The sequence below is a fragment of the Asparagus officinalis genome, chromosome 2 (genome assembly GCF_001876935.1).
Source record: "Asparagus officinalis chromosome 2, Aspof.V1, whole genome shotgun sequence".
Classification (NCBI taxonomy): domain Eukaryota; kingdom Viridiplantae; phylum Streptophyta; class Magnoliopsida; order Asparagales; family Asparagaceae; genus Asparagus; species Asparagus officinalis.
Window position 1 is genome coordinate 36,481,749 of NC_033795.1, and position 12,549 is coordinate 36,494,297.

Consider the following 12,549-nt stretch of genomic DNA (forward strand, 5'->3'; position numbering starts at 1 on the left):
CAAAGGGTGTCTCAACTTTGGCCGAGACACATTTTGTGTCTCGGCTTTGGTCGAGACACAATACATGTCTCGGTTGCGTGCCTTGATCTTCTTTTTCCCGTAATTCCCCGGTCCAACCTCAGAATGATGCGATTCAAAGTGCATTAGAAAGCCGGAGAAGATATCTACAATGTCCCATAAGCAAATCACATGTGAACTGGACAAGACACAAGTGGCGCTTTGTCTTTCATGAGTGAAACGTAACTACCGATCGGATCGTCTCTTCGTTATTTTGCCGCCCCGTTGATTCGTACGCTTCGTCGACTTGCTTCATGCGCTTATCGATATCAAATAATCCCCTTTGACTTGGATAATAATGTTCATCATTTTCTCTCTGTATCGATCTACGTGTGGGAACTTATAGATAATTTTTGACGCCTACAGATACCCCCTCCAAAGTATTTTAATCTCGTTTCTTTTATAGAAGAACCTGGAATACTTTGGATATGATAGGACCAACCTTTAGTCGGTGTAAAAGGATCTATAATTAGCTTCAGTTCTTGACTTCTTTGATTTTTAATATATTCAGTATTTTGTCAATAGCTAAAATTCTTCCAACGCTGCGTTTATCGTCTGACCGTTGTCGAAGTCTCGAACTGAAACTGGTGTGTTGTTTTCTGATTTTAGCTCGTGTCATTAAGTCAACATTGAACTGACTATCTTTTTTAGGGACTCGTATTTGAATTATGACTGAATTCCTTGGGAATTATCATATAATCTCAAAGAATCAGAGTGTGTGTCGACTGATACCGCAGGGCGTGTCGACTAAGACTGCTTGTCGTGTCGACATAAGAGGTGTCGTCGAGTCGACATAGGGGGTGTCATTTCATCTAGCCGAGCTTCATGTTTCGAGTCGACATAGGAAGTGTCGACTCATCTAGTTGGGCATGGACTTGATTTGAGCCTTGTTTCTGCAAAATTTATCAACGCGTTGATTTTCATTGCGACACGCTGACCCGCGTTGACCTCCATCATAATGCGTTGACTGGCGTTGACTCAAGGCTACGCGTTGACTGGTGTTGACCTTCATCGCAACGTGTTGACTGATGTTGACCCAATGCTATGCGTTGACTAGCGTTGACCTTCATCGCAATGCGTTGACTGGCATTGACTTTCATCGCAATATGTTGATCGACGTTGACATAAGGCTACACGTTAACTGGCATTGACCTTCATCGCAACACATTAACTGGCGTTGATCTTCATCATAACGTGTTGATCGGTGTTGACCTAAGGCTATGCGTTGATCGGTGTTGACCTTCATCACAACGCGTTAACTGGTGTTGACCTAAGGCTACGCGTTGACCGGTGTTGACCTTCATCGCAACGCATTGATCGGGGTTGACCTTCATCATCCTAATTTGATGTCAGTGCCAATTGATATCGATACCTCTGTGCCCCTCCTCATTTCTTGGGCTGCTATGATGATGTATTAATTGATGAAGAGAAGCCAGGGACTGGTCGGACTTCTCTTGATATGGGTTGCTTCCATTGGTTGCTGAACATTCGCCCCGGATATCTCATCTTTCGGGTGAAGGGTCGTTACCATATAGAGCCTTAATTGCCATGTCAGAATATCAATGCACACCTTTGTGTCATCATCGAAGAAGTTGGTGAGAAACATGCTTTCCATATTATCCCAACTATTAATATTTCCTGGCTTGAGACGGTGGTACCAGTCGAAGGTGGTCATGTGAAGGGTCTCCACGAATGATCGTACCATCAGAGGCTCATTGCCTGAATGACCCCTAGGTGGGATTTGAAGTAAATCAAGTGCTGAATGGGCGAACCCTTCCATTGAATGACATGAAGTTAATCAGGTTAAACTTTATCGGATACGGAATCGATTCCTACTCCCTCGGATAAGGACACGGAATGCCGGTCTTCTGTACCTCTTAAGCATACATTAAAGTGTTGATCTTGCTCTCGAGGTCTTTCATCTTTAGATCTTTGCATGTATCTTTCTTCGAGCGACTTTGAGGAGGAATGGTCGGGCCACTCCAGTATTGGTATTATTAATGGGGCCACCCTAGAGTTGGTATTATTGGTGGGGCCAACTCCAACATTTTTTTCATCGGGAGGGGTATCAGCATCGATATTCTCCTCAACCTCTGAGTCGCTATCTACCTGATTGGTAGTGTGGTGACGACTAGATTCATCGTGCTGGTTTGACAACTCTTGGAGCTGCAAGGCATGTAAATCTTTGACCCGTTGTACGATCATTTCCATCTCGATTTTGAAATCCTCCTTCTGCTTAGCCAAGGCTTCTTGAAGGAGCTGAGCCATCTACTTAGTAGTGATCATGAACACCTCTCGAGATCGCCTCGAACTAGACATCGTGTTGTCAGAGCCAATTGCGGAGCATGTATCTGACGTTTCATCATCCGAAGATCGTTCTCTACTTGGTCTAGGTTTTATAGTCCTGGACCGTAGCCAAGTGAGACGTTCAGATGCTCCGGGGAAAAGACCGGGACTGGGAATCCGAGTTTACTTCCCCTTTATCGACCATGTTAATGGTGACTTTCAAAAGTTTGCCACCCTGATCAGCTAATCTTCTTTTAAAGAAGTGCCTTGGTTTAGGTTTGGATGCTTCAGTAGAGATCCTTTCGAATACCGAGACCCTCCGTGGAGCGGTCTTGGGGTAGCTATATCCTAATAATACTATACTGATTAATCTCTCATAAGGAAAGTGAGAGTTTATTTCTGGGGTATTTCTCTTTCGAGACTCACTCCAAGTCTGATAGTACAACTCGTCGGCGTTGTGGCCGGAGCAACCTATCGGCTGTTCACTTGTACTTTTAGGTATAACGTTGTCATCTGTTGGACGCATCTTTTTCTGATTAGGTAACACCTTGTTGGTGCTTGTAGGAGTCACTCGTTTGGAATCACGCTTTTGTGGGGGTGAAACCCTATCGGGCTCCAGGTTTTCTGCACGCACCCCCAAGCGGGCGGTCACATGAATAGTCTTGTTGGGAGGTCGTGTACGACCCCTAATCTAAAGAGTCACTTGGGATTTGTTCACTGGACCCAAGCGTTCTTTGATAATAGTTTTGGCTCGATCCTCGTGTAAAGGACTCATGCGATCTTTCAACAGAATTCTGAATTTGGAAAGATCTACGCTGCTGTAGGGCTTCACCGGAGGTGCGGGAGCAGGAGAAATGGCATCTGAAATTAATGAAGGCTGGGGAGCAACCTTAGAAGTAGAACTAAGTGAGATACACGACTAGGGTCTCTTGTCAAGTAAAGGCACCTTAACTGTCTTCGGTGCAGTTTTAGGCGTTGTCTTGGGCTTTGGCACCCAACCTGTTTAGATCTTGGTGGCTCTTTGACCACCTCTTTTTTTGCAATTCTTGTGCCTTTCGCACAAGGATCCGGGCATATACAAGAAGTGTGCGGAGCTTCTGGATGGACTCCTCGAGAGTAGAACATGTTCGTTTGACACAAACCAATTTATTAGTCAGTGATTGGGAGGAGGATCCTGATGCTTACTGTGTCAATGGCTTAGCCACTTGGCATCCTCTAAACTCAAGATCTGCTTGGTAGTAGAGTCTGTCCACCTGTTCCAAAGCTTTAGTGAATTGGCGGGCAAGACGTTGACGGCGCCTCTGACGAGCCCTTTTCGTCAGCACTAGTGCGCCTTTGACGGGCAACTCCTAAACCTTTAACGAGTTATCACAAACGTCAGATCTGGCTTTTTTAGAGGCCGAAGAGGAGTCTTCAATAACACTTGGGTGAAGATTATCACCCTAAGTTTTCAGATCTGAAGGCCAATTAACTTTCTTTATGGAGGTGGTCTTCCTGCGCTTGCAGGGAGAGGAAGATCTGGAGGAGGAGGAGGAGATGTACTCTTCAAACTTCTGTTGGTTGAATTCATACTCGACCTCTTAATCCACCAAGATCTTGATCAATAGCTGTGGCATGACAGCCTTGGCGGTGAGGCTGTTGGCTCCCACTGTGGTCGCCAGCGCCTCTCGTTCTCACACATGGATTCGTACGCTTCGTCGACTTGCTTCATGCGCTTGTAGACATCAAATAATCCTCTTTAACTCAGATAATGATGTTCATCATCTTCTCTCTGTCTCGAGCTACGTGCGGGAACTTATAGGTAATTTTTAATGCCTACAATATTGCCTCAGGGTGCTGTTGAACTCCTTAACCACGTGTATGCAAGATTCTTCTTCAACCACGATCACCAAATCCTCCTTTCCTCTCGACAACACCTCAAAACTCTCCCAAAATTCACAAACTAAGGCTAAGGTTTGAGGAGGAAGGTGGCTGCTATAAAACTCACGTGAAAGAAGGTAAAAAGAGCTTTAAAACGAGTATATATATGCATATATACAGCTGGGTTCAAAACAAAACGAATCCGACCCAAAATCTGACAGAAAACTCAAAACAGCCAGATTAGTCGACTAATACCTTCATTAATCAACTAAAGACCTTACTAGTAGACTACTCTGAGTAGTAGTCGACTACTAATAACTCAGATTTGTACATGATTTCGTGCATGATTCTCATCTATACTCACATATATACATTGGATTGATCTCAAATCAATCCCTAGCATACCCAAACATCAAATTATGTTATTTATAACCATATAATATACTTAATACTATTTTTCATAATTTATTCAAACTTTTGGGGTTTTATAGTAATCATCCAATATCATGTAATGTAGTCTAATACCTGAAGAAGAGGATCAACTAGCTTTATGATACTTAAATTTCAATCATTCCATCTGTTTATATACTGATAATGAATATTTGCCTAATTTATCTGATGACTTCTTTTCTTGACATTTCTCTCTATTTTTTAAACTTTTTCTGGTACATGTTGCACTAAACCAGAAATTGTCTAAGTACATGATCCGGCACATGCATCCCTACTATTTCAAACCATATGAGTGGAACTCTTGCTCTCCATATTATTTGTCCTTCCTTGAAAATTGGTGGTAGCTATGGAATCTTATCATATGGCTGCTAGGAGAACTAGAAAATATTATTTGTATTAGTATATTGTAAATTAGATTTGTGTTTGTTCCATCCAAAATTGAATTTTCTTGAAGTTAAATTCAAAACCTGAAAAAAATCTTCATGCAATCAAACTCATTTTCATAAAAGGCTAACTGTCTTGCTGGGGTCTCGTCATAACATTTCTGGACATTCCATCTGTATAGATTTCAAACTTATTCAATATTCAAATGATTTGATTGAGATAAAGTTATGAGACATGCTATGACCATTTTCCTTAACTCATCAACAAATCACTTACCTCATTCTTTAGGGTGAATAGACTAAGCAAAGGATAACTTTATGTTAAGTCCATCATAATTTTCAAAAAGATTTTGAAAATATTAGTGCATCGGCTAGATTCAGAAGTATTTACCTACACCCCAAGCGTATATGTCTGTCTAAAACTCAAATCTCGCATAATCTTGATTTTAGAACAAGTTTCTCCTACTCCCAAACTAGCAACAAAGTAAGACACCACTTGAGCTCTTTATTTTGCATCAAAGCCATTTTTGACATTTCTTGATACAGGTATGCTAAAACAGCACTTCTCCATGATAGTGTGCCACAAGTGTCCGAGTCCTCAAGAAGTGGTAACCACTTAGGCATGTTTAAAAAGACGAGGTCAAGTCTCCAATGTAGTTATATAAAATTTCAAAACAAAAAAAATTCACATACCTTCTATGTACTTTATCTTTACTAGAATCAGGAAAAAAATTTTCCCAATCATATGCAATATATATGTATGTGTATCGTGCTCAATCATAACGTGTGATGCATCAGCGGGTAGTGGGTCAGAGAAAGTCTCTTTCAACCACTTCAGTCTGATATTCTCTTCAGTCAACGAGGGTGAAGATACTCCTAACAAATCACCACATACTCTTCGCCATGCATGCCTATTTGTGCTTGTAACACACAGACCATCAATGCAGAGACTTAGTATGACTGATATGTCTTGAAGAGTAATGATCCACTCTCCAAGATGTAGTTTAAAAGTGTTAGTCTCCGACCTCCATCTATCTATCAGAGCACTAATAAGCGGCCAATCTAAATTTATCCATCTTAGCTTAGAGCATGTAAGAAAACTAGCTCGTGCTACCGCGACGATCATACGCTCATCATCCAAGTGTCCATGAAGTATATGCTCTAGGCTATGATCAACCATGACTAATATAGCTCCTCTCTGCATAACAAAGAAATATAGTATTTGCTATGAAAGAAATAGTAATGGATATATTAGTTTACATGTATTTAACAAAATTGGTTACATCCGAAAATGATATTTTCAGAGAACAATACCGAGACTGATCATAGAAGATCTCATCAATATCGGGCCCAAGCTACATGGTGTATGCCCAATCTAATTGCATATGAAATACGTCACAATTGAAGTCCAAAATGTGATAATTACAACCAATCAATTAATCATACACTCATCATAAAAACGAAATATTAAGTTTATAAACCAAATAGTCATCTCAAGTTTTCATGTCAATTATATTTCACAAAGTCTTCATACCGAATATTAAATCTGTAAACTCACAGTGATTGAGATATTGACTTAGGTGAATAAATATGAAGACAATACTATTGAAGATACATATAAGATAGTTTCATACATCGATCACAATTAGTACCATGAACACAATATACCACATAAATTAGGAATTGTAGCCAAAAGAATGAGCATTCATCACACTTCTTTATATATATAATAAGTAAATTAATACCGTAGACAGTTGGATTTACAAAAGCATCTCAAAATCATCCTTCCATCAAATTTATATTCTATTGACTCTGCATGAGCTAAGTCAACACCATTAATTAAAAGAAATAAATAGTGATTTTTTTCTTTTCTTTGGGGGAGTAGGATGCAAATATTTCATGAGTGGATCCAAACAGTTAAGTTGGTTATTACTCATTAATAGATTTGATATATAGGCAAGACAAAGGGGTCACTATTCTAAAATATAATTGGTGCAAGTGGATTCATGTTTCAACAGTAATCAAATTCTTGATCATTTTGGCGAGTTTCTCTATTTTAAAGAACAAAAAAGGGATTTTCGTCATGATGTGTGATTGAAGAAAACTATAAATGTTCATAGAACTCCCTATAAAATATCAAAACTTTCTTCATTCAATGAAAAAACAAATTAAAAGATGGTAAAAATAAAAAAAATTAAAAAAACTCAACACCAAAACCCCTAAAACTAACAAAGTTTTGAGAGATGGGTCGATGTTCGTCGGCTTCCGGCACCAAAAACTGCCGATTGACTACTCCGGTCAGCTATGTGAAGTGGAAAGAGAACAAAAAAGAGGGATTAGAGGCGGAAGAGAGAGAGAGGGAGCGGTGACAAAATGAGGAGGCGGGAGATCCAAAGAATACCTATACTTTTCTCCCTTTTCTCTTAGGGGGTGTTAGTCAATTGGGATATTTTGATGCAAATTGGGATAATTGTTAAAGCGGAATAATTTTTTGCTAGTGGGATATTTTAGCGGGATAAATAGGAACAATTTTATGAAGCGGGATATTTTGATAAAATAACGTGGGATAAATTTTTATAATCATGAAATATATATTTATACATTTTGAAAATATAAATATTATTTATGTATTTTAAACTTACTATTATTAATTTATAATTGCTTACAAGAATATTCTTTACTATTAAATAACTTTTCATTAGATTATAAGATATTGACAATTATTATTATTATGATGGTCTAATGGTGATAACCATAATAGGAAAGAAGTAAAGATAAAAAAATATAAAAAATAAAAAAATAACAAAATAAATATGAGTTCTAGTTTTTTACCACCTAGTTCCAAGCTAAAACTTGGAATAATTTGAGAGACTAGAACTCTCATTTTTATATAGAAAAATGAAAAAAATGGGATAATTTTGTACCATTATCCCAATTCTAGTTTTATTAACACTGTAAAATTTTGTTCTAGTTTTAGTTCTATGTGACTAACACCTTAAAAATTTATCCCACATATTATCCCAGTTCTAATTTTAAGTTATAGGTGACTAACCCCCCCTTAGATGTTGTACATAGATCACTTTTCACATTTTCGGTGAAATCAGGAGCTTGAAGGTGGAAAACAGAGCCCCTACAAATCACTCGTGACAGCCAATTTCTCTTCCTCTTTCCTTTTTCATTTTGGGGGACCAAACTTAAGATTTTGAGAGAACATATAAAACTTTTCCTTTGCCATTGTTTTGGCCCACTTTCTCCACTTTTTGGGCAACCAAATAGGCCCTAACAAGAATAAATAAATTTGATGGAGCTATGCGCAAAACACTCTAAGTTTAGGGGCTTAAGTTATTACCATCCTTTAAAAAAATTTATATCTCAAATTCTGTTTTTGATATTCCACCGCGCCTATAGAGTATGAGGTTTTTTTATATTAGTCCCTTAAATATTTCATAGATTGAAATTAATCCCTCAAATCACTGTAAATATGAGTAGAAATAGTTCATAATATTTTATGAAAAAAATTCTAATATGACATTAGTATTAAAGCTGCAAATAACCAAGGGAAAATTGCTTCTAGGCCCCAAATTTAAACTTTCAATGTGTCCCAACCCCTCCTATTTTTTTAATGTGCTTTAGCCCTTTTTTTTGAAAAAAATGTTCCCAAGGCCCCTCCATCATGATTTCAACTCATGCCAATAGTTGATTAGATATGTCAGCTCATGATTAGACATTTCAGCTGGCTTAAATCCCAAATTTACCCTCCTTTTTCTCATGCCAGTAGATGTTAACTCTTACAGCTAACATGTTAACTTTTACATCTAACATGTTAACTCTTACAACTAACATGTTAACTCTTACAGCTAACATGTTAACTCTTACTAATGTGCCCACACGAAGTTCCTCGGGACGGCACAGGCGACGGAACAGAGGAGGGGGTAGAGGGGGACCGGAGGAGGAGGAGGGAGGTGTAGGGGGAGGTACAGTGGGGGTGGGGAGGCTGGGGAAGGGAGGGAGGCGTGGGGCGAGGTGCAGTGGGGAAGTGAGGTGGGGTAAGGGAGGGAGGGGGAGGAAGGAGGCAGCGTGGGGAGGGAGGTAGGCGGAGGGTGAGGGAGGCGACATCGGGGTAGGGAGGTGGGGGCTGGGGAAGGGGAGGGGAGGGAAAGGAGGTGGCGTGGGGTAGGAGGTGGGGTTGGGGAAGGGGGAGGGTAGGCGTAGGGAGGGAGGCGGCATGAAGGCGTGGAGGCGACGTGTGGAAGGGACGGAGGCGCATGATGGAGGCGTGGGGAGGAGGTGCGATGTGTGGAAGGAGGGAGGGAGGGGGGTAGGGGAAGGGAGGCGGCGTGGGAGGGAGGTGGGGGCTGGGAAGGAGGGGGAGGGAGGGAAGGCGGCGTGTGGGGGGGCGAGGCGCCAGTGGGGAGGGAGTGTGGGGGAGGGGAGGGAGGCGGCGTGGGTAGGGGACGGTGGGGCGACGGAGGGAGGGCGAGCGGGGGAGGGAGGTGGGGGAGGAGAGGGCGAGGTGGCGTTGGGGTAAGGGAGTGGGGCGGGGAAGGGAGCCCGGAGTGGGATGGGGAGGAGGGCGGCCTGCGGGGGAAGGGCCAAGGGGGAGCTCAAAGGAGAGGAGGAGGAGGGGAGGTGAAGGGAGGCAAAATCGGAGGATTTGACTGGAGCTTGGACGTAATTTTTTTAAAAAAGAAGGGCTGCAGCACATAAGGGAAAGTAAGGGGGGCTGCAACACAATAGAAGTTGAGTTTTGAGGCCTTGAAGCAATTTTCCCAATAACCAATCATTCTATTTGACAAATCCATTGTCCTCAATCTTGCCGTTAATATTTTCCTAAATCAGATTATGTATCCTCTCTTAGTTTTTATTTCAATTGCATAATACATAAATATTCGTCATATAGTTTATCTTTAAATATTTTTCTATCAAAAGTTAACTACATTAGCATTTTTAGAAGAATTCTTACTTGAATTCCTTTGCTACCAGAGAGCTTTCGGTATTATTTCTGTCGGAGTCCATTGTCATTCTTGATTTTCTAAGGGGCTGTTTGGTTCACTTATTTTATAGAAAAGTTTTGAGAAAACACCTGACAGTGGCGTTATCGTAAATAATATATTTTTATTGATTTCTATAAACTGTGTTTGACTCCAAAAAAATTATAGAAATATTTTCTATAAAGTAGGGAAAATTGTACTATTTTATAGAAATCAACCTCCTCCCTAAATGGACGGAAATTGCAAGGAAATCTGACATTTATATTTAAATAATAATAAAGTACACCCTTACCACTTTTCCATTAAATTTGAAATTGCTTAGAAATTTAAAATTCCCTACATTCTTGCATGTTTTTCACTTTTCTATAAAATTTTCTTATCCAACCAAACAAAAGAAAAAGAAAACAACTTATTTTCTATAAAGTCATGAACTAATTTTGATGTTTATGAACCAAACAAAGAAATAGCAACAAACAAGAAAAATAGTACTTTTGAGTTCTATAAGTTTTTTCTATAAATTTTTATAAAAATATAAGAAAATTAATTTCTTGACACTTTTTCATTTTTTTTCTTTTCGAAATGGAACCAAACACCCCCTAAGAGCGTCTCCAACTAAAAACCTAAAATGCTGTAGTTTTTACACAAAGTTGGTATAATTTTTATACCAAATCACTATTCCATCTCCAACCCATTACACCAAATTTTCACCAAATAGGAAATATGATGGATGAAATGAGATATGGTTGGAATATTTAATTTGTTATAACCAATTTTAAGGGCAAACTGGGAAAAAGAAAAAACTCCATATCTACAGTGTTGCGCCATTTCTAATGCAACACTGTAGCAACATCCCAAAATAGCGCAGGTTTTGCTGCTAGGTTGGAAACAGTTTTGATATTCTTTGGACGTCAAAATAGCATTTTGAAGTAACTTTGGAGATGCTCTAAAACATTCTTAATATTCACAGATATTTTAAGTACGATGCCCACGCACTGTACTGGTGAAACGAAAAACAGCGAAGCCTACGACTTAGGTCCGGATCAGATTTGAAAGACCCATAAAGTGGGACCCATTAAGTGGGCCCGGAGCTGAGGCATCCTCTTCCCTCCTCGGTCCTCCCCCAAATTCACTCCGCTCAGCTGCTGCTGCTACTCTTCGAAAGAGGGGGGAAGCAGGTGGAGATGCCGATCGCCCGTGATCCCCTTTTCGATTTCTCCCTCGTAACTTTCTGTATTTGCATCTTCGGCCTCTCTAGGGCTCACAACTGTAAGTTTTCTTCCCACCCTTCCTTTCTTCTCTCTTTTAGGAATTTCCTGAAATCAAACATTTAAATCGGCTCCAGTGTTATGTTGTTCAGAGACCCAAGTTACTTTTTTAGGGGTTATTTGCTATTTAGACGTAAAATTATAGAAAGTCTTTGCGGCTGTCATCAGAAATTACTGCTTTTTCAATGTGAATTTAGGCGTCTGCAAATGATAGAGAAGGAAGTGGGTATCCTTGGAAGTTGTTAGACGATTTCAAACTTAGATGAAAGAATAAATTACTAATTGTAGTTGCAGTGGTTTGTTTTGCTACAATGGCAGCCTTTCTGAAATTAAAATTGCAAAATGAGTCACCTTTTGCAAAAAAATAATGTGTATAATTGGTGGTAAGTCTTTTTCTTCCCCCACAATTATCCTTTTTCTGCAATATTAGTTGGAAATAACACATGTCTAGTGTCGAAGGTCCTTGCCACTGCACCAAACCTCGGAAGGTAGGATTAGGGCTGTATTTGTATAATAAATGCCCCTGCTGGTTGAACACCTGTGTTGCACGGGTATAGGTACGACACATGTCATGTACAGGTACAGCTCCTTATTAGAAGTACCAGGTAACCTAGTAGAGCACCCTTTCAATGGCCAAAACTTGGACTCATGCAGCGATATCAATTGTTTTTCTTAATCCACTTTGTGTTTGTGGCTGGTGAACATCAGTTACTCTATACCATGTCAAAGATCCCTTGCTCACTGCACCAAACCTTGGAAGGTAGGATGAGGGCTGTATTTGTATAATAAATGCCCCTGCTGTTGAACACCTATGTTGCACGGGTATAGGTACGACACGTGTTATGTACAGGTACAGCTCCATATTAGAAGTACCCGGTAACATAGTTGAGCACCCTTTTAATGGCCAAAACTTGGACTCATGCAGCGATATTAATTGTTTTTCTTAATCCACTTTGAGCGTGTGGCTGGTGAACCTCAGTTACTCTATACCATGTCAAAGATCCCTTCCACTGCACCAAAACTCTGAAGTTGTGATGATGTTTGAGGGTTATATTTTTATACTCTACTAGTGAAATAAAAACAGCAACTAAAAATTGCATTTATCTTTTGAAAACTGTAAAACGCAGTTGCAAGTTTTCACAAACCAAATATTCATTTTTGTTGTTCTTTTATTTCTTCTTGGTTAAGGTTAGGTTTTTTTTTCCTTTTCTTCTCTTTTCTTTTCTTTTCTTTTTTTTTTGGGGGGGGGGGGAAACA

At 39.9% G+C, this 12,549-nt stretch overlaps 1 protein-coding gene across 1 annotated transcript in view; it reads left to right on the forward strand.

Annotated features, from left to right (window-relative positions):
• LOC109830659 (C-type lectin receptor-like tyrosine-protein kinase At1g52310) overlaps positions 11,043-12,549 on the forward strand; it is a 12,727-nt gene continuing 11,220 nt past the window's right edge. The window contains exon 1 of the mRNA XM_020397989.1: positions 11,043-11,293. Coding sequence (XP_020253578.1) covers positions 11,209-11,293 — 85 coding nt within the window. The 5' untranslated portion in view covers positions 11,043-11,208. The remainder of the gene's footprint in view (positions 11,294-12,549) is intronic.